The sequence below is a fragment of the Rhinichthys klamathensis genome, unplaced genomic scaffold (genome assembly GCF_029890125.1).
Source record: "Rhinichthys klamathensis goyatoka isolate OS25496 unplaced genomic scaffold, OSU_Roscu_1.1 h1tg000050l_1, whole genome shotgun sequence".
Classification (NCBI taxonomy): Eukaryota; Metazoa; Chordata; class Actinopteri; order Cypriniformes; family Leuciscidae; genus Rhinichthys; species Rhinichthys klamathensis.
Window position 1 is genome coordinate 4762744 of NW_026606596.1, and position 20390 is coordinate 4783133.

General features: G+C 37.5%; 2 protein-coding genes across 2 annotated transcripts; one reads left to right on the forward strand and one right to left on the reverse strand.

Annotated features, from left to right (window-relative positions):
• Nucleotides 1-2687: 2687 nt before the first annotated feature.
• Nucleotides 2688-16413, forward strand: LOC130082922 (protein mono-ADP-ribosyltransferase PARP14-like). Its single transcript, XM_056247844.1, has 17 exons — nt 2688-2886; nt 3335-3453; nt 5800-5830; nt 7860-8063; nt 8958-9191; nt 9319-11714; nt 11960-12196; nt 12505-12714; nt 12893-13001; nt 13289-13438; nt 13537-13599; nt 13703-13885; nt 13982-14188; nt 14299-14904; nt 14993-15144; nt 15253-15427; nt 15754-16413. Exons 1-17 carry the CDS (start codon nt 2712-2714, stop codon nt 16032-16034), a joined length of 5532 nt encoding a protein of 1843 aa, XP_056103819.1. The 5' UTR covers nt 2688-2711; the 3' UTR covers nt 16035-16413.
• A 115-nt stretch (nt 16414-16528) lies between these two features.
• hrh2b (histamine receptor H2b) lies at nt 16529-18781 on the reverse strand. The gene is made up of 2 exons (XM_056247593.1): nt 17985-18781; nt 16529-17072 (listed from the first exon to the last, which is right to left on the reverse strand). Exons 1-2 carry the CDS (start codon nt 18603-18605, stop codon nt 16731-16733), a joined length of 963 nt encoding a protein of 320 aa, XP_056103568.1. The 5' UTR covers nt 18606-18781; the 3' UTR covers nt 16529-16730.
• Between the last annotated feature and the right edge of the window lie 1609 nt (nt 18782-20390).

The following is a 20390-nucleotide window of genomic DNA, read 5'->3' on the forward strand; positions in this document are numbered from 1 at the left end:
GTGAAAGCGCTATATAAATGCAGTCCATTTACCATTTTTACCATATGCCAATTGTACAAGCTCCCGCCCATGAACTCGACCCACTCAACACAGTAATACAGAGATGCAGGCACATTGCAACAGCATTTGGTCAATAACACGTGGTCCTTACAGTTGACGAAGCACTTTACTTTACGGCCTTTTGCTGCCCCCAGCATGATGTTGATGTTCTTATATGGACATACTCAAATGCACAAAATAACAGGTCAGTGTTTACCAGAAATATTGTAAGACAGAATGACTAACTTGTTCTGACTATTCAGTTTGTTTCCTTTACTCAATAAATGCTAAATCACAATAAAACCAGTTTATCTTTGAGCCAGTGCTGAGAAATCTGCTCATTTTGGCGTATGAGGCGGTCATCTTGGATTTTACACTCTACTGAGTTTCACGTAAGAGATACAGCTTGGCAAACAGCAAAACTGAATTCAGCAGAAAAAAATACCCCTAGAATAGTCTGTTTGCCAACTTTTACTCAAAAATGCCTGAGAATTTTTATTTAGGCACTTTTTGTGATTTCAACCTGGTCTATAGGGGGAGTAAGGGCCGCCGACAGTTTCCGATAAGCGGATGAAGGTTTCTGCGTGTTTCTGTCTTCAGCGTGGCAAAGTAATTGAATTACCTGTTTATTTCATCTGACTCTAAAAATGAAAAAGTTGAATTAATATTTGAAGATATACCTTCATCTGATGGATTTTTGAAGGCAGCATAGATGTATCCTTCTTCATCACCTTTGATATCCCAGAATCCTGTGCTTTCCAGTCTGTGACATTTGAGCTAGACAAATAAAGATGGCGTCTAAAAGTGGTGCCTGGTCATCCGTTTGTGTGTAAATGTACATTTTTGATCAATGTTTTCCACTATTAATCAGCGAGAAATTACTAGTCATTAAATATTTACTTAGTTTTCACAAAAGCTTGGTCTATTTTGCTGTAGATCATTAAACCGTTACACTGCCTCAGAAGTCTGTCCAAAATTCGTGAGGTGCCTTCGTGCGCAAACGCTGCCTGCAAAGTTGTATCATAATAGCAGCGAGGCAACAAGTCAGCTTCCTACGTTTTCTCGTAATCTCACATACTATTTAGGATAGATAGTATGAATATTGGGATGCATGGTTTGAAACATTGCACGGTGGTGACACTGATTGTTCAAAACGCTGCAAATGCAATTAAAATCCAGCCCATTATTTATTTACAGCAGTAGGCTACGCAATATTCCTGTGAAATAAGTTGTCAAATCATAAAATAAGGAAGTTAGGACTGAGTTCACTCCTATCATTCAATCATTTAAAAAGAAATTGAATTCTTGGCTGATGAGAGACATCTTCCGTGTGTTATTAGATAAAGCTGAGGGTTTATATAAGTTGGTTTATGCTGCTCAAGTGTTAGATGTACCTCCATCACTATTTAAAATGATAGACTCCAAACTTTTTTAATTTATTTGGAAGAACAAATCACACTAAAACTGAAGGAGGATTAAATATTTTGGATTTTATGACCTCTAACATGATATTTAAAATAAAATGGCTCCAGAGTTCTGTAGGTGTAATAATATTTTCTTGTGTTCCCTTCTTTAATTAAATACTTGCTTTTACTACTCACTGGAATTCGCTACTTAGAAACATTTTGATTGGAGAAAAATTTGGATGACACCTCATACGTATTACATCACAAATAAAATGAAAGAGGTTTCATTTAAAGTTTTCCATCGAGTTAACCTATATAGTTAAATCACTTATGGCATTTTAAAGTGAATATGGAAGATATTCGGTTTTTTTTTTTTTTTTTTAAATTTTCTCTAAGACTATTATTAATCATTTATTTTGGGAGTGTCCAAAGACACAAATGTTTTGGGAGGAACTCAATTATTACTTAAAATAAAAGCTATAATTATTTAAATTGTTTTAAATTTTTGTTTTTATTTATTTTTTAGAAGTTGATTTTATGCTAAAATATATATATTTTTTTATTTGATTGTGATAAAAATATTACGTTTATATTGAAAAAAGTGTTATATTGATGTTAAAATCTATAGCCTATATGGAAACAATATCCAAAAGTAAAAACTTAAAATCAATGAAAACTGTTTGTTAACACGTGAAATGCCTTTCTCATTTCTTTTTTCCACTCATGTATTTATTTAGGCCTACCCCTGAAATCTATGGTTACTCCTGTAGGCCTATGTACAATATTTTATTCTTATAAAAAAGTTTTGTTTCACAAGTGTAGATATGTTTTTCTTTATGTAACACAACATTTAGTTTTGAGAACGACGTGCAAAAGTGAAAAACGTCATCATTTTGAATTCAGATGCAGTTAATTGTTCACAAAGAATATATATATATTTTTTGTTTAGCCAAATTTAGCCTATTTTCGACTTGAATGCGTGACATAACGAATGCCTGACTAAAGATAAGCTTCCAATTCGAGGCGCATTTGAAGGCAGCAGTCAAGGTATCGTGCAGTTAAATGTCATTATAATAGGCCTACACCACTGTGTTTATTAGAGCTCTAGGGTAAACTTTTATATAAGCAATCGCAGTACAATAGTTCCTGTGTTCAAGCCACAACTCTCGGTTTCATGGCAAACTGACGAAGAAACGAAAGTGAAAATAAGCAGGAGGGCGTGATCAAATACTGACCCAAGTCATTTCGTTGACCAGAACGATCACGATGGACGAATATCCCCTCACTGTCGAGGGAGACTGGGGAAATGAACACGCTAAAAGTGTGAAAAATAAACTTCATATTCACTTTCAGAGTAAGAAGAGATCTCAGGGAGGAGACTGCGTTGTGCAATATAATGGCGAGAGCAACTCTGCTACGATTCTGTTCAAATCATCTGACAGTAAGTGCTAAACACAAAAGCATAACATGTTAACAAAATAACACGTTTTGTGTTGTTTAGTAATGTAAGCTTTAATGACACGTGAGGTAATTCCAGGTTCAATTATACAAAGTGCGATAAACTCTCACGAATTAGCCTATGCTAATCTGTGAATTTTCCGATTAGCCACCGTTGTCATCCTTTTAAAGAAAAGTAAAAGTAAGTTATGAATACTTAGCAGGCTAAACCTGACATGTGCATACTTTACAAGTAATGAATAAGAATAAATGTAAAACTCCTGCTGTCACTCATTTCCATGCATTTTAGGCTATTTTGGGACCTACTGGAAGAATTGTGAGCTTATCACGTAGGCTAACGATATAACTGTATGTTGTTGTTTTTTTGTGGTATGTTCTTTGTTTTAAAGTGTTGTGATGTATCTGACTGTGTCTGATTGTTTGTGTTTAAGTCCGAGAAGCCGTACTCCTTCAGGAAGAACACATTATTACTATTGACAGTCAGAAAATCAAGCTGAAAGTGTACAAACCCAGCGATGTTGAGGAACAGGCAGACAGCACCGGACAAAGAGTGAGTTGACATTACAAAATGCAGATTTATTAAGACCACAATGCTTTTACAATAAAACCACAGCTTAGTGGCTTAAAAAATCCAATCCTGAGATTGCAGGTAAAACAAAATTAACTAAATGATCTATAATAAAATATTAATTCAGTTATGGTTGAGACGTAGATGCATTTTAGAGTTTATATAAAGTTGGTTATCATTTCTCTATATTGTTGAAAAATGCTAGAGTAGAGAGAACAAATAACTTGTTTATTAGTGTTCGTCATAATTGTAAACAGTGTTGGGAGTAATGCAGTACAAGTAACATGAGTTTCATTATCAGATTACTTTTTTAGGTAACGCTTTAGATTAAAGTACTGTGTAATTAAGAGGAATTTACAGAGTAACTTTCGGTAATTATAGTGTACCTATAAAGTACTTGCATGTAAGTATAAGGGAACAATATGTAAAGTTCAGGGAATAAAGGGGTAACAACCAGGATAATTAAAAAAAATATTTATACTGTATAAGTATTATAGAACTAAGGGGTACTTATTCTACTATTATGATACAACAATCTTAAATTTGGGAGCAATTTAGTGAGAATATACACTGCGTACCTTTTTGTAATAATTGTGTACCAATACATACTGTATAGGCTTTTTTAAAAATACAGGGTACATATCTACGCATTTATACTTTTTTTTTTTTTTGATAGCAAAAGTGCAGATGTTTAAGTTTGGACTAACATGTTTCAAGGCAAGAAAAGCTAAGACTATTGCAATCTTTTTTAAATACTGGGAAATATCTCGTTTCATGTGGTTACAGGGTAAGTGGTGCTTGAATAATAAATAAAGGTTTCCGAGTCAGTGATATAAGATTGTGTGTATGCATTTTTATTGTAGGCTACTTACCCTGTAACTACATGGAACAAGAGGTTGACAAGCTACATGAAAGAAGAGTATCTTTCCCCAATATTTAAGCAAAAGTTTCAATAGTTTTCGTTTTCAGTGCACTTTTGTTAAAAATATTACATTTTAAAAATTACAGGGTACATATCTATGCATTTATAAAGCCTATACAGTATGTACTGGTTCACCATTATTTCAAAAAGGTACGCAGTGTATGTTCTTGCTAAATCGATCACAAATGTAAGATTGTTATATCATAATAGTGGAATAAGTAACCCTTAGTTCTATAATACTTACAATATAAATAATTTTTTAATTCTCCTGGTTGTTACCCCTTTATTCCCCAAATTTAAAATATTGTTCCCTTATACTTATATTGTTATAGGTACACTATAATTACAGAAGGTTAAGCTGTAAACTTGCTTTAATTACGCAGTGCTTTCCGGGCTGTAATCTAAAGCGTTACCCTTTGTTACTAGTAAAGTAACGCATTACTTTTAAATTTACAACAAAATATGAGTTACCTTTTAAAATAAATAACATAAGTTACTTTGACTTCACATTTATTAACTGACAGCTCTCCTGTCTCCATGTTGAGAGAAATCGGGACCAAGGTGCAGAGGCATTGTGTGGGCTGTGTGAACATGATGGTTATTAGTTTTAAACAAAATGTGTTTCCCATTTATTAACTGAGAGCTCTCCTGTCTCCATGTTGAGAGAAATCGGGACCAAGGTGCAGAGGCATTGTGTGGGCTGTGTGAACATGATGGTTATTAGTTTTAAACAAAATGTGTTTCCCATTGATTGACTGACAGCTCTCCTGTCCCCATGTTGAGAGAAATCGAGAGTGAGGTTCGGAGGTGTTGTGTGCGCTGTGAACATGACGGTTATTGTAGTTTTAGACTAAATGTGAGCATGAATTCACTCATCTCACTTGCACAAAAACAGATTCAGTATCCCTCAAATGAATACAAACTCAGAATATTCGGCAAACCTGCAATAATTAAATGACACAAATATACTTTGTATTTAATCTCATTTTATTAACCAATGTCTTTGCTGCTGGCCTTCGATGATCCAATTAAATCATATTAATAAGCAAAAATGACCAGTTAAACTTCACATTTCTTCTCCTGTGTCTTATTCTTCTGCAATCCAGAATGGCAGCACAGCTGAAAGGTTTGTTTGAGCTGCATCCTCTACTGTGCAGATGTGAATTTTCCTTTCCTTCAGCCTGAGGCTTATTCGTTCTTAAAAGGGCCTTTATATCTGCAAAAATATAAATGTTTGTTGATTTGTATTACTGTTTATTAAACAAACAAACAAGCCCAGCCTAGATGAGAAAACTTACATAAAAAGTAACACTATTAGTTACTTTCCAGTGAGTAATGCAATATTGTTATGCATTACTTTTAAAAGTTACATTCCCCAACACTGATTGTAAATGCTGTGCTTTCAGGTGGACCAGGCATGTGGATATCAGGAACCAAGTGAGTAAATCATCTGGACTTTGGTCTCTGACTGCATACATGCATGTGATCTTTTATTAGTTAGGTTCAGGGCCGCATTAAGAGCTCACTGGGCCCCGGGGCTATGAGTTACTGCAGGGCCCCCCCACCACCACTTTAGGTCACCAACTACATGAGCTAAATTTCATTATACGAGTCATTTTATTCATCTATGATATACTTCACAGTTAAGTTATATTACTTTTAATACGATTTTTTATCATATCAAAATTTTATGCCACTAAAATTTCAGAATTCTTGTGACCAATTTCAATATCACAAAAAATAATAGTACCTTAAGAAAAGAATCTCAAGCTTACTGATGACAAGAGTCACAAATAACAATAGAACAAAGGCACATAAGAAATCGACCTACTTGAAAAACTTAAAGCACTGAATAATAGTATATTGTATAAAGTAATCCAATAAACAATACATAGTTTTCACTATAAATTCAACATTCATTCTTATTAATTTTACAAAAGTGATTCAGTCAAGGGCAGTAAATTACTTATTTCTGATGTTTGATTAACATTATTGACACAATTGGCGACAGCAGCTTCTGTCACTTTAAGACCTCAGGGTCGGAACTCAAGTGCGCTGTGCAAAACCGTCTCAAGTTCACCATGGTCTCAAAACGAGCATTTACAAAACGAATTCTCTCCCGCTGCTTACTGTGCCTGGGCAGTTTAAAATAATTTGTATCCAAACCACAATGCTTAAAAACGCGTTTAAATTATAAACTTGTATCATGATGGCGCAGGAAAATGTACATATTTCTACCGGATATATTATCGCCAGCCCTTTAGGCGAAAATAGAGTTTGATCAAACACAAAAAGCATCATACATCCATCAAGTTAATAATCAAACTTACCGAAAATTTGTGGGGTCGATGATGACGCATGTGTTTTAAGAATAGTCTAATGAAGTGAAGAGTTGAGGTGATTGATTGGTTGATGCGTATATTCTAATAAGGCGCAGGCAGCCATCTATAGGCCTACGTGCAGCAGCAGGTAGATCGTTCACAAGTTAAATATAAAATAAATGTATTTGTTATATCAAATTAAAACGTGACGTTTCAATTCACCATGCCCTGCTGCCCACAGGGGTTTGATTGACAGGTGAACTGGCCAATCATAACGCCGAATACGCAATTTTGTCCGACAACAATGCTGTCAGTAGATTAACGTCGGTGGACTTGAACTTGAAAACGGTATTGTTTAAATTACTTAAATGACAATATTTGAAAGTTGAAACTTTGTTTCATATCAACAGTAAGCTGCTCTGAACTCTCTCTTGTAGTCAGTCGTAACGTTAGTCTTTGCCCCGCAATGTATTTTTCACTGTGAGTGAGAACATGATGTGCGTGACTCGTGAGACACGCCTGGCTTGTCACACAGTAACTAAAAAAGGTGGGTCTTTGCGAACGGTCACTATTTAATGATAATGATTCCATGATAATGCATGGAATATACGGCAAAGCGCCACTAAACAACAGGGCGAATTTGTGGGGGGCGTTGCGTGGTAAGGCTTTGGCAATCAGATGGCTAGTATCTACTCCACAGCCAATCACGGGCCCCCTCCTTGCTCGGGCCCCGGGGCTTTAGCCCCGCCTAGCCCTATTGTTAATGCGGCCGTGGTTAGGTTATCATGCTGAACTTGCTGATGTACTGAAAAAAATATATATTTTTCCTTTAAATCCTCCCTTGTCTGGCTTATGCTATTCTGAGCAGTGCCTGAACTTTGTATTTTGAGCACTCGTATTTTGCGTAGTTTTTGCCACAAAGACTCGCGTGCTTTAGCCCTCAGTTGTAAGTCGCTTTGGATAAAAGCGTCTGCTAAATGACTAAATGTAAATGATACAAAACATTATTTTGTTAGTTAACAGTAGTTGATACTGTTAACTGACTTTGCAAAAAAAAAATCATCATTTAATGCTTTTAATCATCCTTTTTTTACACCCTTCAATGACATTTTATAAATATGTGTCACTTTTTATTTTGCCTGAAGATCAAAGTGCCCCTCAAACTGATTTGGATGTGAAGAAGCCTCAAGAGTCAAGTGCTGTTGTCCTGGAGAACCTTCCAGATGAGTTTAAACAAGATGTTTTGACTCTTTTGGTGGAGAACATTACAAGTCTTTCTGAAAATGACTTTACCATGGAATTAATACCAGAATTAAGAAAAGCAGTTGTGACATTTAAAAATCCCAGTGGTAAGTTCATATATAACATATACATACTTTTTTTTTATCATAATGTAAGCATATTTCACTATAGTCAAACTCTTTTGCACCAACATAATGCTTAAGCTTTACGTGATGGTCTTTTTTGCCTGGAGGAAATTAGAAAACTGTAAATTGTAGAAAATTGTAGATCTAAAAATTAGATTTTTATAAAATGAACACCTTTGATATTTTGCTGGTATATATAGTTGCATGCTATTATGACTTGACAGGGGCAAGGGAAGAAGGCTTAGGTTGGGGTTGCTGTGGGTTTTTTTTTGGTCACAACATTTAAATAAGAAATATTATCGAGTCTGTAAAACACGCAAAAATCCACGAAGCACAACAAGCGTATCGGTGAGAACAATCGTTTAAACAGCATACATACCGGGATATTTGACTGCACATAACTTTTTTGACATTATTGATACTGCTTGCAATCGTAATGCAATGGACCGGTATATGGGACATAAAAATGAAAAATAAAAAATAAATTTGCAGTGTTTTAGTTATTTTTAACGTTTCTTGAGTGAGCCATGGTTTAAAAGAAGGCTTTCTAACTTTTTTGAACCAGAAGTGCCTTGAATCTTTTTTCTATAAATACAAGTTTGGAACCCAACCAAAGAGCAGCTTCTGGGTCCTTCCAGCAAGCATCGCTCCAAGATGTTTTCCTTGATATGTAAATAACACTTTTAAAAAAAATAGCCCACTTAAAAAGTGTTTATCACAAATAAATTACCAAATGCTAAAAATTAATAAATGTAAATGAACAAAAATTTGCATTGAATTTACAATTCTGTGAAAACAGTGTTCTGCAGCACCTGTACTTCCCGTGCCCCTGATCAAATGCATCCGGCACATTCTGTAAACTATCATTTCTGACAGATGGAGGAAATTTCCTTGAGGACAGCAAAACGCATAAAAAGTTCAAGAAGAATAATCTGAGGGCCCATGCACTGGAGAGAAGCACATGTGTGCGGGTGGAGAATCTTCCAGCTGAAGCCAACAACAACAAGATGCTGCTGGAGCTTTATTTTGAGAAATGGGGTGGTCCAGTAGAGGAAGTTATCACAATTCCAGCAGAACAAGCAGCCATTATTACCTTTCAGGAGGAAGAAGGTATAGTTCAAGTTCAATTGCTGGTATTCTTTGCTGTTACAGTTCTGGATTTGGTTACATTTATTTACCTCATTTTGACAATATCATTGCATTTATTCATTGTACCTGCAACTTTCATTCTTTACAGCAAAGGAGAAAGTCTTGAAGCAAGAGAATAACATCTGTGAAGTTCCAGTCAAGATATATCCCTACTTTAAATCACTGGATACAGTCTTGTATGGTGGCAACAGACCACATTTGAAGCTGCCTGAACCCATTACAGTCAGTGTACATCCTGCCATCAGGAAGTTCCTCCTTAAGAAAGGGGAGATTTCCTCTATTAAAGACCAGATGAGCTCACACTTCTGCCAAATAAACATGGACAAACCTGAAGCTTTGCTCAGTCCTGATCCAGCATTACTGAAACAGAAAGGAGTTACCAGAAGACACATTGATGGCTGGAATAAGAATGCCTGTGATGCCTTCAAAAAAATAATCTCAAACTACACAACGTCTGAGTGGCCGGTGTCACACCCCTTGTGGTCTAAAGTGGAGAGTGATGTAAAGGAATTGGTGAAAGATAAGGTTTTCACAGATATGGATGCCTCTAAAGGTGTACTGACACTGGCGGGAATGACCCATGAGATAACTGGACTGAAGCCCATCATGGAGAAAATTATAGAGAGAGCAACAAATCAATTAGAGAGAGAGAAGAACAGTGTGACAGAGCATATGGAGATTTCTCCTGCCATGTACTCTCTGCTTTTACAAGATGGCCTGAAAAGTGCTGTTTCTCCACAAATGCACATTGACTACGAAAAAACAATAAACAGCTTAGTTTTAGCAGGTCTTCATACAGATATCATCATGTTCAAGAATTGGGTCCTTGAGAAGAAATTAAACATGAAACGGAAGCCCTTAAAGATTGACCGTTCAGTCCTGGAGTTCCTGAGATCAGTGAACTGTGATGAAATGTCCACAGATCTCTTTATATCTCATGGAATAACTGCTGTCTACACAATCGAGAATGAAGATGTTGTTGTGATTGGGAGCACAGAAAAAGCACTTGTTGAGGCAGAGAAGAGGGTGAATATGGTTCTTGCATCCAAAGACCTCATTATAGAAGATCAGGGTGTCCTTCAAATGCCAGAGTGGCAGGATCTCAAAAAACAATTGCAAGAACTGTTCAATACTTCCAAAAAGACATCTGTGTGTTTAAACTTTTCTAAACAAAAAGACAAAATAATAGTGACTGGATTCAGAGACCCAGTGATGGAGGTCAGTGATAACTTGGGACGTTTCATTGTAGAACACACTAGAATTGAAGAAACTGTTCGTGTCAAATCACATGCTGCAGTTGAATTCATAAAAGACAGAAAATCACAAGACTGGCAGCATTTAATGAAGCCTGAGCAGGTGAAAGTGAATTTTGATTCAAAGAGACCCTGGATCAAACTGTCTGGAGAGCGTATATTTGTCCAGCCAGTTATGACTGTCTTTAAAAGGTTGGCAGATGCTCTCTTCACAGACACACACATCATTAAAAAGGCAGGAGCAAAGAAGTACTTCAAGGAACAGGGTAAAATGATGCTCTCGATGCTGTTGAAGGATAAAAGATATGTGGTGGTGCTCCAGGAAGATGACATGCTGGAAGAGGAGGAGGTTGAATTTTCTAAAAGGAGTTTTAAAGATTTTGGCCAGGTCTCTTGTGAAGTTCGAACGCCAGGTGGAATAACTGTTACTGTCAGGATGGCAGACATTTGCAAGCTCAGTGTTGATGCTGTGGTCAATGCTGCTAATGAAGATCTGATGCACAGTGGTGGTGTAGCTTTCGCACTTCTACAAGCTGCCGGACCATGTCTACAGCAATACTCGGACCACTACATAAAAGTAAATGGGCCTCTGAAACCTGGAGATGCCATCATCACTGAAGCTGGTCGTCTTCCCTGTAAATATGTGGTACACGCTGTTGGACCTCGCTTCAGCGATTCAGACCGACGAACCACCGTGCAACGCCTGAGACATGCTGTGAGGGAAAGCTTGAACCAGGCGTCGAGCAAAAACTGCTCCTCTATTGCAATTCCAGTTATTAGTTCAGGGATATTTGGTTGTCCTCTTGAACTTTGCACAGAATCAATCGCCAAGGAAGTGTGTGAGTACATTGAAGATCATAACCGGAGTAGCACATTAACTGAGATTCACTTGGTTGACAATAATGGCAGCAATGTAAAAGCCATGGCTGAAGCTGTCAGAAAGGAGTTTGCTGCTTATAACCCCAAAATGACTTTCCCTCAGCAAAACAAACCTCTTGGGTACAGTAACTATGGACAAGGCTCTCGTGGTCGTGGTCGTGAAAACTATGACCAAAGAAACCGTGAGTTTGAAGGTTCCAATGGCCGGGGTAATAGATACTTTGAAGGAAAAGCGCACTCAGGCTCTGGTGACAGATCTGATAAATCTGAAAAGTTGAGTGTTCTTAAGACCAAAACTACAAAAGAGGAACTAAAAATCAATCTGAGCGAAGGGAACATCCAGGATGCACGTGTAAGTGAATTCTAGATTATTTGTTACTTATAAAAACAGAAAAATAGTTTTTAATAAGCAATTCCAAGAGGGTCCTCGCACCATCTATGCTCTGTGCTGCTAATCCCTGATTAGTCTTTTTTTTTTTACTGGATGCCAGTATAAATATCTAAAAATCTTTAAAGAAATGACCTTAGAAGATATTACACTGCATAAAATATTATTTTCCCTTATGTTCAGAAATGACTTATTAGTTTCTCCTGCAGGCTGATATCATTGTAAACACTATGTCGGAGGACTTGGACCTCAGTAAAGGTGCCGTCTCCAAAGCACTCCTTCAGACTGCTGGCTATCAGCTCCAGTCAGAAATCCACAGAGCTGCTCACTCAAACAATCTGAATTATGGTGAAATGGTCATAACAGATGGTTATAATCTGAATTGTTCCAAAGTCTTCCATGTAGTTTGCCCAATGTGGAACGGTGGAGAAGACTCGGCAGATAGGGTGAGACATACTTTAGCTCAAGTTATATTTATGGACCAAAGAGGACCAGGCCTGGGACATTTTAAGTTGTTATTTGATTGTTTATTAGCTGCATTCTTGCCAGCTGCCACAATGTGTATACTTATCTTTTAGTTAATAATTTTTTATGTTGAATTTAAATTAACATTATTTATTAACAGTATCTGCTGGCTGATTGTAAATTGTTAAATGAACAATGCAAATGTGCCTCATATATAGGCTTTACTTGTTTACTTAAATTGTACCTTTTTTAAAGATCATAACAGATGTGTTTATTCAAATTTTAAAAGGTACTCATTCAGATCATTAGAGATTGCCTGAAAAAAGCAGATACCTGGAGAATGGCTTCAGTCGTCTTCCCAGCTATCGGCACTGGGAATCTTGGCTTTCCTAAAGATCTGGTGGCCAGAATCATGCTGACAGAGTTCCAGGAATTTAACTGTACAAATCTCCGAGAGGTAACTGTGATCGTGCACCCTTCTGACAAAGAGAGCATTCAGGTGAGTGAAGGAAAAATAGATTCAAGAACCATAAAACACAAAATATATTTTTTTAAATATCAAAATATGTTGTTGTTGTTGTTGTTGTTAAACCACTGTTTTTTGTTTACATTTTGATAATCTACCATAGTTGCTCATATTAATGTTGTCTTGTATATTTCTGTGCTTTATCTATTAGTGCTTTACCAGCATCTTTAGAAATAAGATCCAGGGTCCCATCACAAAAGCAGCACATCAACATTTCATGCCTATAAAAAATATTTCTGGCAAGTCAGCCCAGACCTCTGGTAACTTTCTTATCTGATGTCCGTCCCACTTATTTATATTGTTGATTTATTCTGATAATTATAGCTAATTTAGTATTCAACCAAATTATAAAACCAGATGTTGACTAGTGGTCAATAGTACAAGTTTTAACATACATGACAAACTGATTGGTTTGTATGTAAGAATATTTTCAATTTGTAAGCAAAAGTTAATTTATCAATTAATATAGAGCAGTTAAATTGTGTAATCAGGTTAGCTTTGAGATTTTTCCATACATCTCTGCGTTTTATTATTTTCTTATAATTAGGGCTTGTTGGCAGAGTCTCCTCTCCCTCTCTTGGGGTGCACACTATGCAGTTGGGTCGAGTGACTCTGGAGGTTTCATCAGGAGATATAACTAAAGAAAAAACTGATGCAATTGTCAACTCCTCAAATAAGACATTTTCTCTGAAAGCAGGTTAATCCAACTTAATTTCAGTATCATTTAGAATTAATGTCACATACAATTGAAGAAGAGAATTACAATGTAACTGCCAATTTCTCTTGGTAATCCAGGAGTATCAAAGGCCATTTTAGACGCCGCTGGATTACAAGTGGAAAATGAATGTTTACAGATTGGTTTGTAGTCATTCAAATTGTATATTTTATCTTTCAGATTTATACGTCAACAGTGATCGAATGAACTTTATATACTATTGGTAAACCCATTTTTTTCCGATAGTGGGATCATCAAACATGCAGCAAACAGAGATTGTGACCTCAGCCGGGCTCCTGCCATGTGGAAACATCATCCATATTATTGGTCGCAATGGTCCATCTGACATTAAGGATGTCGTTTTTTCTGTTCTGAAGTTGTGCGAATCACGCCAAATTACTTCTGTTGCCTTCCCAGCTCTTGGCACTGGTAAGACTCTCTGTCTGGTCTTATGTTTATACAGTAGTTGCAGTACATTGCTGATTATTTGCTTTTTTTTTGGTAAATCTATCTGTAACCCTTTAGGTCAGGGTGGTGCAAAACCAGCTGATGTTGCAGATGCAATGGTTGATGCAGTTGTTGACTTTGTGAAGAAAAAGAAACCAGTTCATGTAAAGTTTGTGAAGTTTCTCATATTCCAGACGAACATGTTGGCAGACTTCCACCAAAGCATGGTCAGAAGATCTGGTGAAAAGGTAGAGGAGGATAAAGGTCTGTTCACCAAAATTAAAGGTCAGTAAACAGTAATACAAAGAATGCTAATCCTATCCATTCTTGTTTTTCTTAACGCAGTAATTAATTCCTCTGTTTCTTTCCAACAAATATGTACCTTAAAAAAAAAGACTTTTTTATGGGGGAAAGTTCAGAATCTCCCTCAAATGAAGAGTTTGTGATGGTGGGTGAGGAAATTGAGCCAGCTGTGTTCCAGCTGTGTGGAGAGACACCAGAGGACCTGAAGGAAGCCAGAGACGTGATCAACAGCTTGATAGTACGGGAGCATTTGACCGTCCCAATCTGTGATCCAGCCATTGCTCATTTCACAAAGGAGGATGTAGAAACACTGAACGGTATGCAGAGGGAGTTCACAGTCAGTGTCCAACTCGAGAAGAAAGGCCAAGACTCTGTCGTCACATTGGAGGGACTGACAAGAGACGTTCACAGTGCAGAGAGTCGTATTCGGGACATGATCCGCAAGGTGGAAAGGAATGAAAACCAAAAACGTGAGGCATTTATGATCAGCAGTGTAGTCAAGTGGCAATATCAGGAGAATGGACGCAGCATCATAAACTTTGATACGTTAACTAATTATGACCTGGAAAAGGCCTTTCAGAACCGGCAGCCTTCAGTGAGAATCAAGATTAATCATGATGAATATGATGCCGATTTAGATCGAAAAATGGCCACAAGAGGGAGAATGAGGATTGAACTGAACAGAGTAGATCTGCAAGGTGTGAATATTTTATAATTTAGACAATTATCCAAAGGCCATCATGTACAAAGATTTGTTATTCATGTTTTTGTTATTTTTGTCCATAGATGCAGCTGCAGCTCGAAGTTCTTTGCCTTCACACTGGGAGGACATGAAAGGAAATCCTGTTGTTCTTGTAAAACTCACATCAGGCTCGACTGAATATAAAGAAGTCGAGAAAGAGTTCAGAAGAACCCGACTACGTTCTAACATCATTGAAGTAAGACTAGACTAAAGAGAAGGAGGAATTTATATTGATTAGTTTTGTAATTTAGCACTGGTGTAATAGTAATATTTTATTAAGCTGAATGTTTATTCTTGTCTTTAGATTGAAAGAGTTCAGAACAGCACACTTTGGAGAAACTACATGATCAAAAAGGAAGAACTGGAAGACAAAAACAAGCACAAAAACAATGAACAGCGTCTCTTCCATGGCACTGGTCCTGATAAGACAGATCAGATCAACCACCACGGCTTCAATCGCAGCTATGCTGGGGCACATGGTATTAGTCTGTAACAAAGTTCAGTTTAGGGAAGCAGGAGGCGGGGACCGCCAAACATTAAACGTAAACTTTAATATAAAATAAACATAAATAACAAAATGAAAAGAGTGATAGGTTTCAAGAATGCAGCTCATATAAACAATCAAATAACAACTTAAAATGTCCTGGGCCTGGTCCTCTTTCACCCTTCACTGTCCTCACTCCGCTCCCATGGCTCTCGGCCCCGCCCTGCTCACCACAGTGTTAAATTCAGCATAAACTTTATTTGTACTTGTATCAATTTGTCTTTAAAACCAACATTCTATTGCTCTTGTTCTGTTTTTTAGGAGCCATGTATGGGAATGGGACATATTTTGCTGTTGACCCGAGTTACTCAGCCCAAGGCTACTCAAGTCCTGATGTCAACGGACATAAACGCATGTATCTCGCCAGGGTGCTTGTCGGTGATTTCACTCAAGGAAAACGAGGCCTTCCTGTTCCCCCAGCGAAGAGCACCAATAGTGCTGATCTGTATAACAGTGTGACTGACAACATCAACAACCCAACCATGTTTGTGATCTTCAATGATGTACAGGCTTACCCAGAATACCTCATCACCTTCCAGTAGTGATTTGTTGTTGTTGCTGTTATTTTTATTAGGTTGAACTGAGTGATATATAACGTGTAAAATATTTACTTGCAGGCATTACAGAAATGATTGCAATAATCTTTGCTGTGGCAAATGAGAATGAGGGAAAAAATTAGAGGACAGTAATTTAATCCTTAGAAAGGCTTTGTCCAAACCTAAGAACATTCAGATATTTCTAATTTTGGTTTAATCTTATGGTTCTCTTTTAATCTTCAGATTAATCAGCAACAGATTTGTTTTTATCCTGCTAATTTAGCACATTAAAAAGCCAATAAGGAAAAGAGTTTGTGCTGAACATTTCTGTTTTACATTGGATTTGAAACATTGATTCAAATTATATTATGGAACTGTAATAAAAGTTTTGACTGAAATACCATTAGCAAATAAATCATTATTTTAAACATTTAAAATAAGTCTCATTTTACAGTATGTCACTGTTTACATCTCTGTATAATGTAACAGACTCACATTTTGAATATCTATGTCAGCGTTTGTAAATTGTTGAATCTGGTAATATAATTCAAGAGTCATTGCAGGCCAGTCTTATCTTCATTTTGGGATTCTAGCATACTTAATGTTAGGATACTCCATTCACTGCAGTTAATCTCTGGAAGTGTGAAACGAGTCCTGGTCTCCAATGCATGTTTTCGTTGTATAGCTATGAGTCTGTTTCTTTTAGAAGGGCTGAACAAAAGGCAAATCCCCCTGATAGCTGCGTCTACAGCAGAGCAGCTGTGCGCATGCCCGACGGAAATCTCGGTTCAAGGCTGGGTAGAGAATGGGGTTCAGTGCAGAGTTGAGGTATCCCAACCAAAGAACGATAGAGTGAGTCAATTTGTTCGGATGGGTCTCTGCCCACATTCCCATGTATGTGAAGTAGGTAAAATAGGGGAACCAGCAAATGACAAAAGCACCAAGCACTGCAGCCAGAGTCACTGTGGCTTTGTGTTCCCGCGCAGTGGCAACTGCATTGGCAGCCTGAGCAAAGGATGGAGTGGTTGCCCGTATACGACGCACCTAAAAGTGAGACATGAAGAGAGAGTGAGAAAGGGAACAGAGAATTTTTTTTTTTTTTTTTTTTTTTTTTTTTTTTTTGGGTGGATGCAATGAGATATTTGTTATGATAGTTATGAGGTGGGTCAATGACAAATAAGAGTGTCCACAAAAAAATTGTGTTGGGGTGTGCCTTTTTTTATTTTTAGGAATGCACTCTTTGTAGACATATTTCTGTCATATTGAGTTAAAAAAAATTAATACCAACAAAATGTTAAAATTAGACTACTGTAACCATAAAAAAACCTAAACATTTAAAATGCAAATTGCATAATTTATACACTTATTTTACAACACAAAAAGGTCAAATTATATGCTATTTTAATAAAAATTATGATCTTGATTTTGATCTCTCCATAATGTCATTTTCTCTTTTTTATGCGTGCTTCTACACACTGCTCTGCATCACACAACCTTATTCTAAATATTAAGCAATGCAACTTTTTGTTGTTGTAATCATTTATAAGAAGAGTATGCCAAGCTCCTTAATAAGGTTTTCTTTTCAATAATTTAACTCTTTTAATATATATATTTTTCTTCATTTATAATATCATGGCAGTTGTATCACCCTGAATAATTATAAAATACTTTGTAAAAAAAAAAATATATATATATTTTCTTCAGATTCCCAACCTGTCCTGCATTAACTCTACTAAGTTTGGGAAGGAGCTATCTGTTTTGCTTTTGACCAACCAATAGTAGGTCAGCTGACATTTTTATTTTACTTTATTCTTATACCCTCACACAAATGCAAAATTAATTTTAATTCAGAAATTAAAAACATGTCCATCATAGAAGAGGTGTAGTTTGAAATGAATAAATAGGCCTACATCGGGACACACTTGTCATGTCATTGACCCAAGTGAAGAAAATTACCTGCTCACGTGCAACACAAAATATACGATGGTACATTCCACACATGACCAGCAGAGGGAGATAGAAGATTCCAAATGCTTTCAGAAGCACATACTTATTATTCCATTCATAGCGGCAAGTCCTGCCTTCCTCTCCTTCATCCCACATGACCCAGTCCAGGTTTTGCACTCTGAAGTTAGGTGTGTTCCAGCCTAGGTTGATAGACACAAAGGACGCAGCCAGAGAGCACGTCCAGATTGCAGTCAGAGTGATCGCCACCCGTCTAGGTGTGACCCTCCTGGGATAGCAGAGCGGGCTGGTAATTGCAAGATAGCGATCAACACTAATGGCTAGTAGAGTGAGGATTGAAGCACTGCAGAGCATCACATCCAAAGAGATGTAGATGTTGCAAAAAACACCTCCGAGAGGCCATCTCCCATTGCGTAATTCCAGCATGGCAGAGAGCGGCATTACCAGCAAACCCAGCAGCAAGTCTGTCACAGCCAGTGATAGTATAAAACAGCTACTAATCTGGTGCAGACGCCGACTGGTGGCTACAGCCAGACAAACCAGTACGTTTCCACAAATGGTCAGAGCAATGAAGACCACCAGTACCACCCAGCGCAGGGCAGCGAACGCCATTGTTAGCTGCTGAAGCAGGAAAGCTTGGAGATTTTTGTCCTCGTATGTCAAAGTGATATCCAAACTAGTTTAGTCAGGACTCCACGTGTCATCTGTTTTTCTCAAACATTTACATTGGGTGCTGTAAAACTGCCATAACATTAACATCTACGGCCACTGCTCAGATATCAGCCCAGGTCAATTCCTACAAGAAAAAAAGAACATGGTTACAGATAAACGCCATTTGGGTAATTCATTTAGAACCTTTAGTAAAAGTGAAAGGTGTAATACTTCAAATGTTACAGTACTTAATCCCATCCCAGTTTAAAGGGCTGCAGGTTAATTTGAAAAGTATAACTCGGTGGCGCTATCTAAACATTTGCTTCACATTCCCGACCTGCTCTGCATTAACTCTACCAATGGTGTGAATTTGGGAAAGGGTGAATCAAGGAAAGGTTGATCAATCTATCCGATTGATCAACCAATAGTAGGCGGGAGCATGTTTAGAAACATTATTTGAAAACAATATTTATTTTTGACTCAATAGATGGTAGACATTTTCTCCCTGGTTTCACTGACAAGGCTTAAGATTAGTCCCAGACTAAATGACATGTTTGAGCTGTTTTAACTGAAAGCGACTTGCACTGACATATCTCAAAACATTTCAGTGCCGTGTGTTTTGTCTCAAGATTCACACCAGTAATGTTATTTTTTCAAAGGCATGTTTATAAAAGCTACCTAAATGTCCTAATTGAACTAACTGGCCTAATCATGGCTTAATCTAAGCCCTGTATGTGAAACCTGACTCACATCAGGTTATTGAAACCTAGGCTTATTGGAAAAACCAACACATTCTCATCCCAAGGCGTCATCTAACTGACACTTTTGACCATGCGTCAACATGCTGACGCACATGGTACCCTTTAAGCGTCAATATGAGACGCTCATCCTCGGGCGTCATCTGACTGATGCTTTTGACCATGCGTCTAAATCCGACGCACATGGCACCCTTTAGCGTCAGTTAGATGACGCTTCCGTTATAGGTAGGTTCAGGTCTGGGGTAGGGTTAGACCACTAGGAGGCGCGTCTCAAATTGACGCTTACGGGGTACCATGTGCGTCGGCATGTTGACGCATGGTCAAAAGCGTCAGTTAGATGACGCCTTGGGATGAGAACGGGCTGGAAAAACATGTCTCTACCTAGTGATGGATATTTAAAAAATGCTTTTTGTGAAGCATTGAAAATTCTGAAAATCATTTGTTTCGAGTCATTAGCATGTGATTCCAGGTTAGGGTATTGGGACTTATCTGTTGTAGCATTAGGAGTGTCGCGCAGACTGATCGGCACCTAACAAAAGCAATGGATTTTGGTTAGAAAGTTTGTCTGACTTTGGTCATGTACTATCAAAGTAATGCAAGAGCAAGATGATTCCAGCCACCTGGGTCAGGCGCTGCAGTTGTCCCAAATTGGTTGCACAGCTGTTTCACGATTGGCTGGATTCACCGAAGACAATGATCACATGTGTTTCGTGGTTTACAGCTGATGCTCACAAATTCACTTTTCATGTAACCTTAATGTTGTGTCATGCTTATCAAAAGAACAGGAATGAAAAATAGACCCACTTTATTGGTATTTAAATATTATAGGCTTATGTTGAACTTTAGGGTAGACCGGGGACAGTTGCAACAGGGGATGGTTGCAACATGTAATTTTTCTCTAATCAGAAACAAGTGATGACACTCACACAGCGACAGGCTCAGTAGGATTCCCCCCTCCCCCCACCTTGCAGAGAAAAATCAAGGACAT

Excerpts from the sequence above, each read along its gene's own strand:
- LOC130082922 (XM_056247844.1), top strand. The coding sequence starts at position 2,712 with ATGGACGAATATCCCCTCACTGTCGAGGGAGACTGGGGAAATGAACAC. Across the intron at positions 9,192-9,318 it reads TACCTTTCAGGAGGAAGAAG|CAAAGGAGAAAGTCTTGAAG; the intron begins GTATAGTTCAAG and ends CATTCTTTACAG. Across the intron at positions 12,715-12,892 it reads CTGACAAAGAGAGCATTCAG|TGCTTTACCAGCATCTTTAG; the intron begins GTGAGTGAAGGA and ends TTTATCTATTAG.
- hrh2b (XM_056247593.1), bottom strand. The coding sequence starts at position 18,605 with ATGGCGTTCGCTGCCCTGCGCTGGGTGGTACTGGTGGTCTTCATTGCT. Across the intron at positions 17,073-17,984 it reads TTTGTGTTGCACGTGAGCAG|GTGCGTCGTATACGGGCAAC; the intron begins GTAATTTTCTTC and ends TCTCACTTTTAG.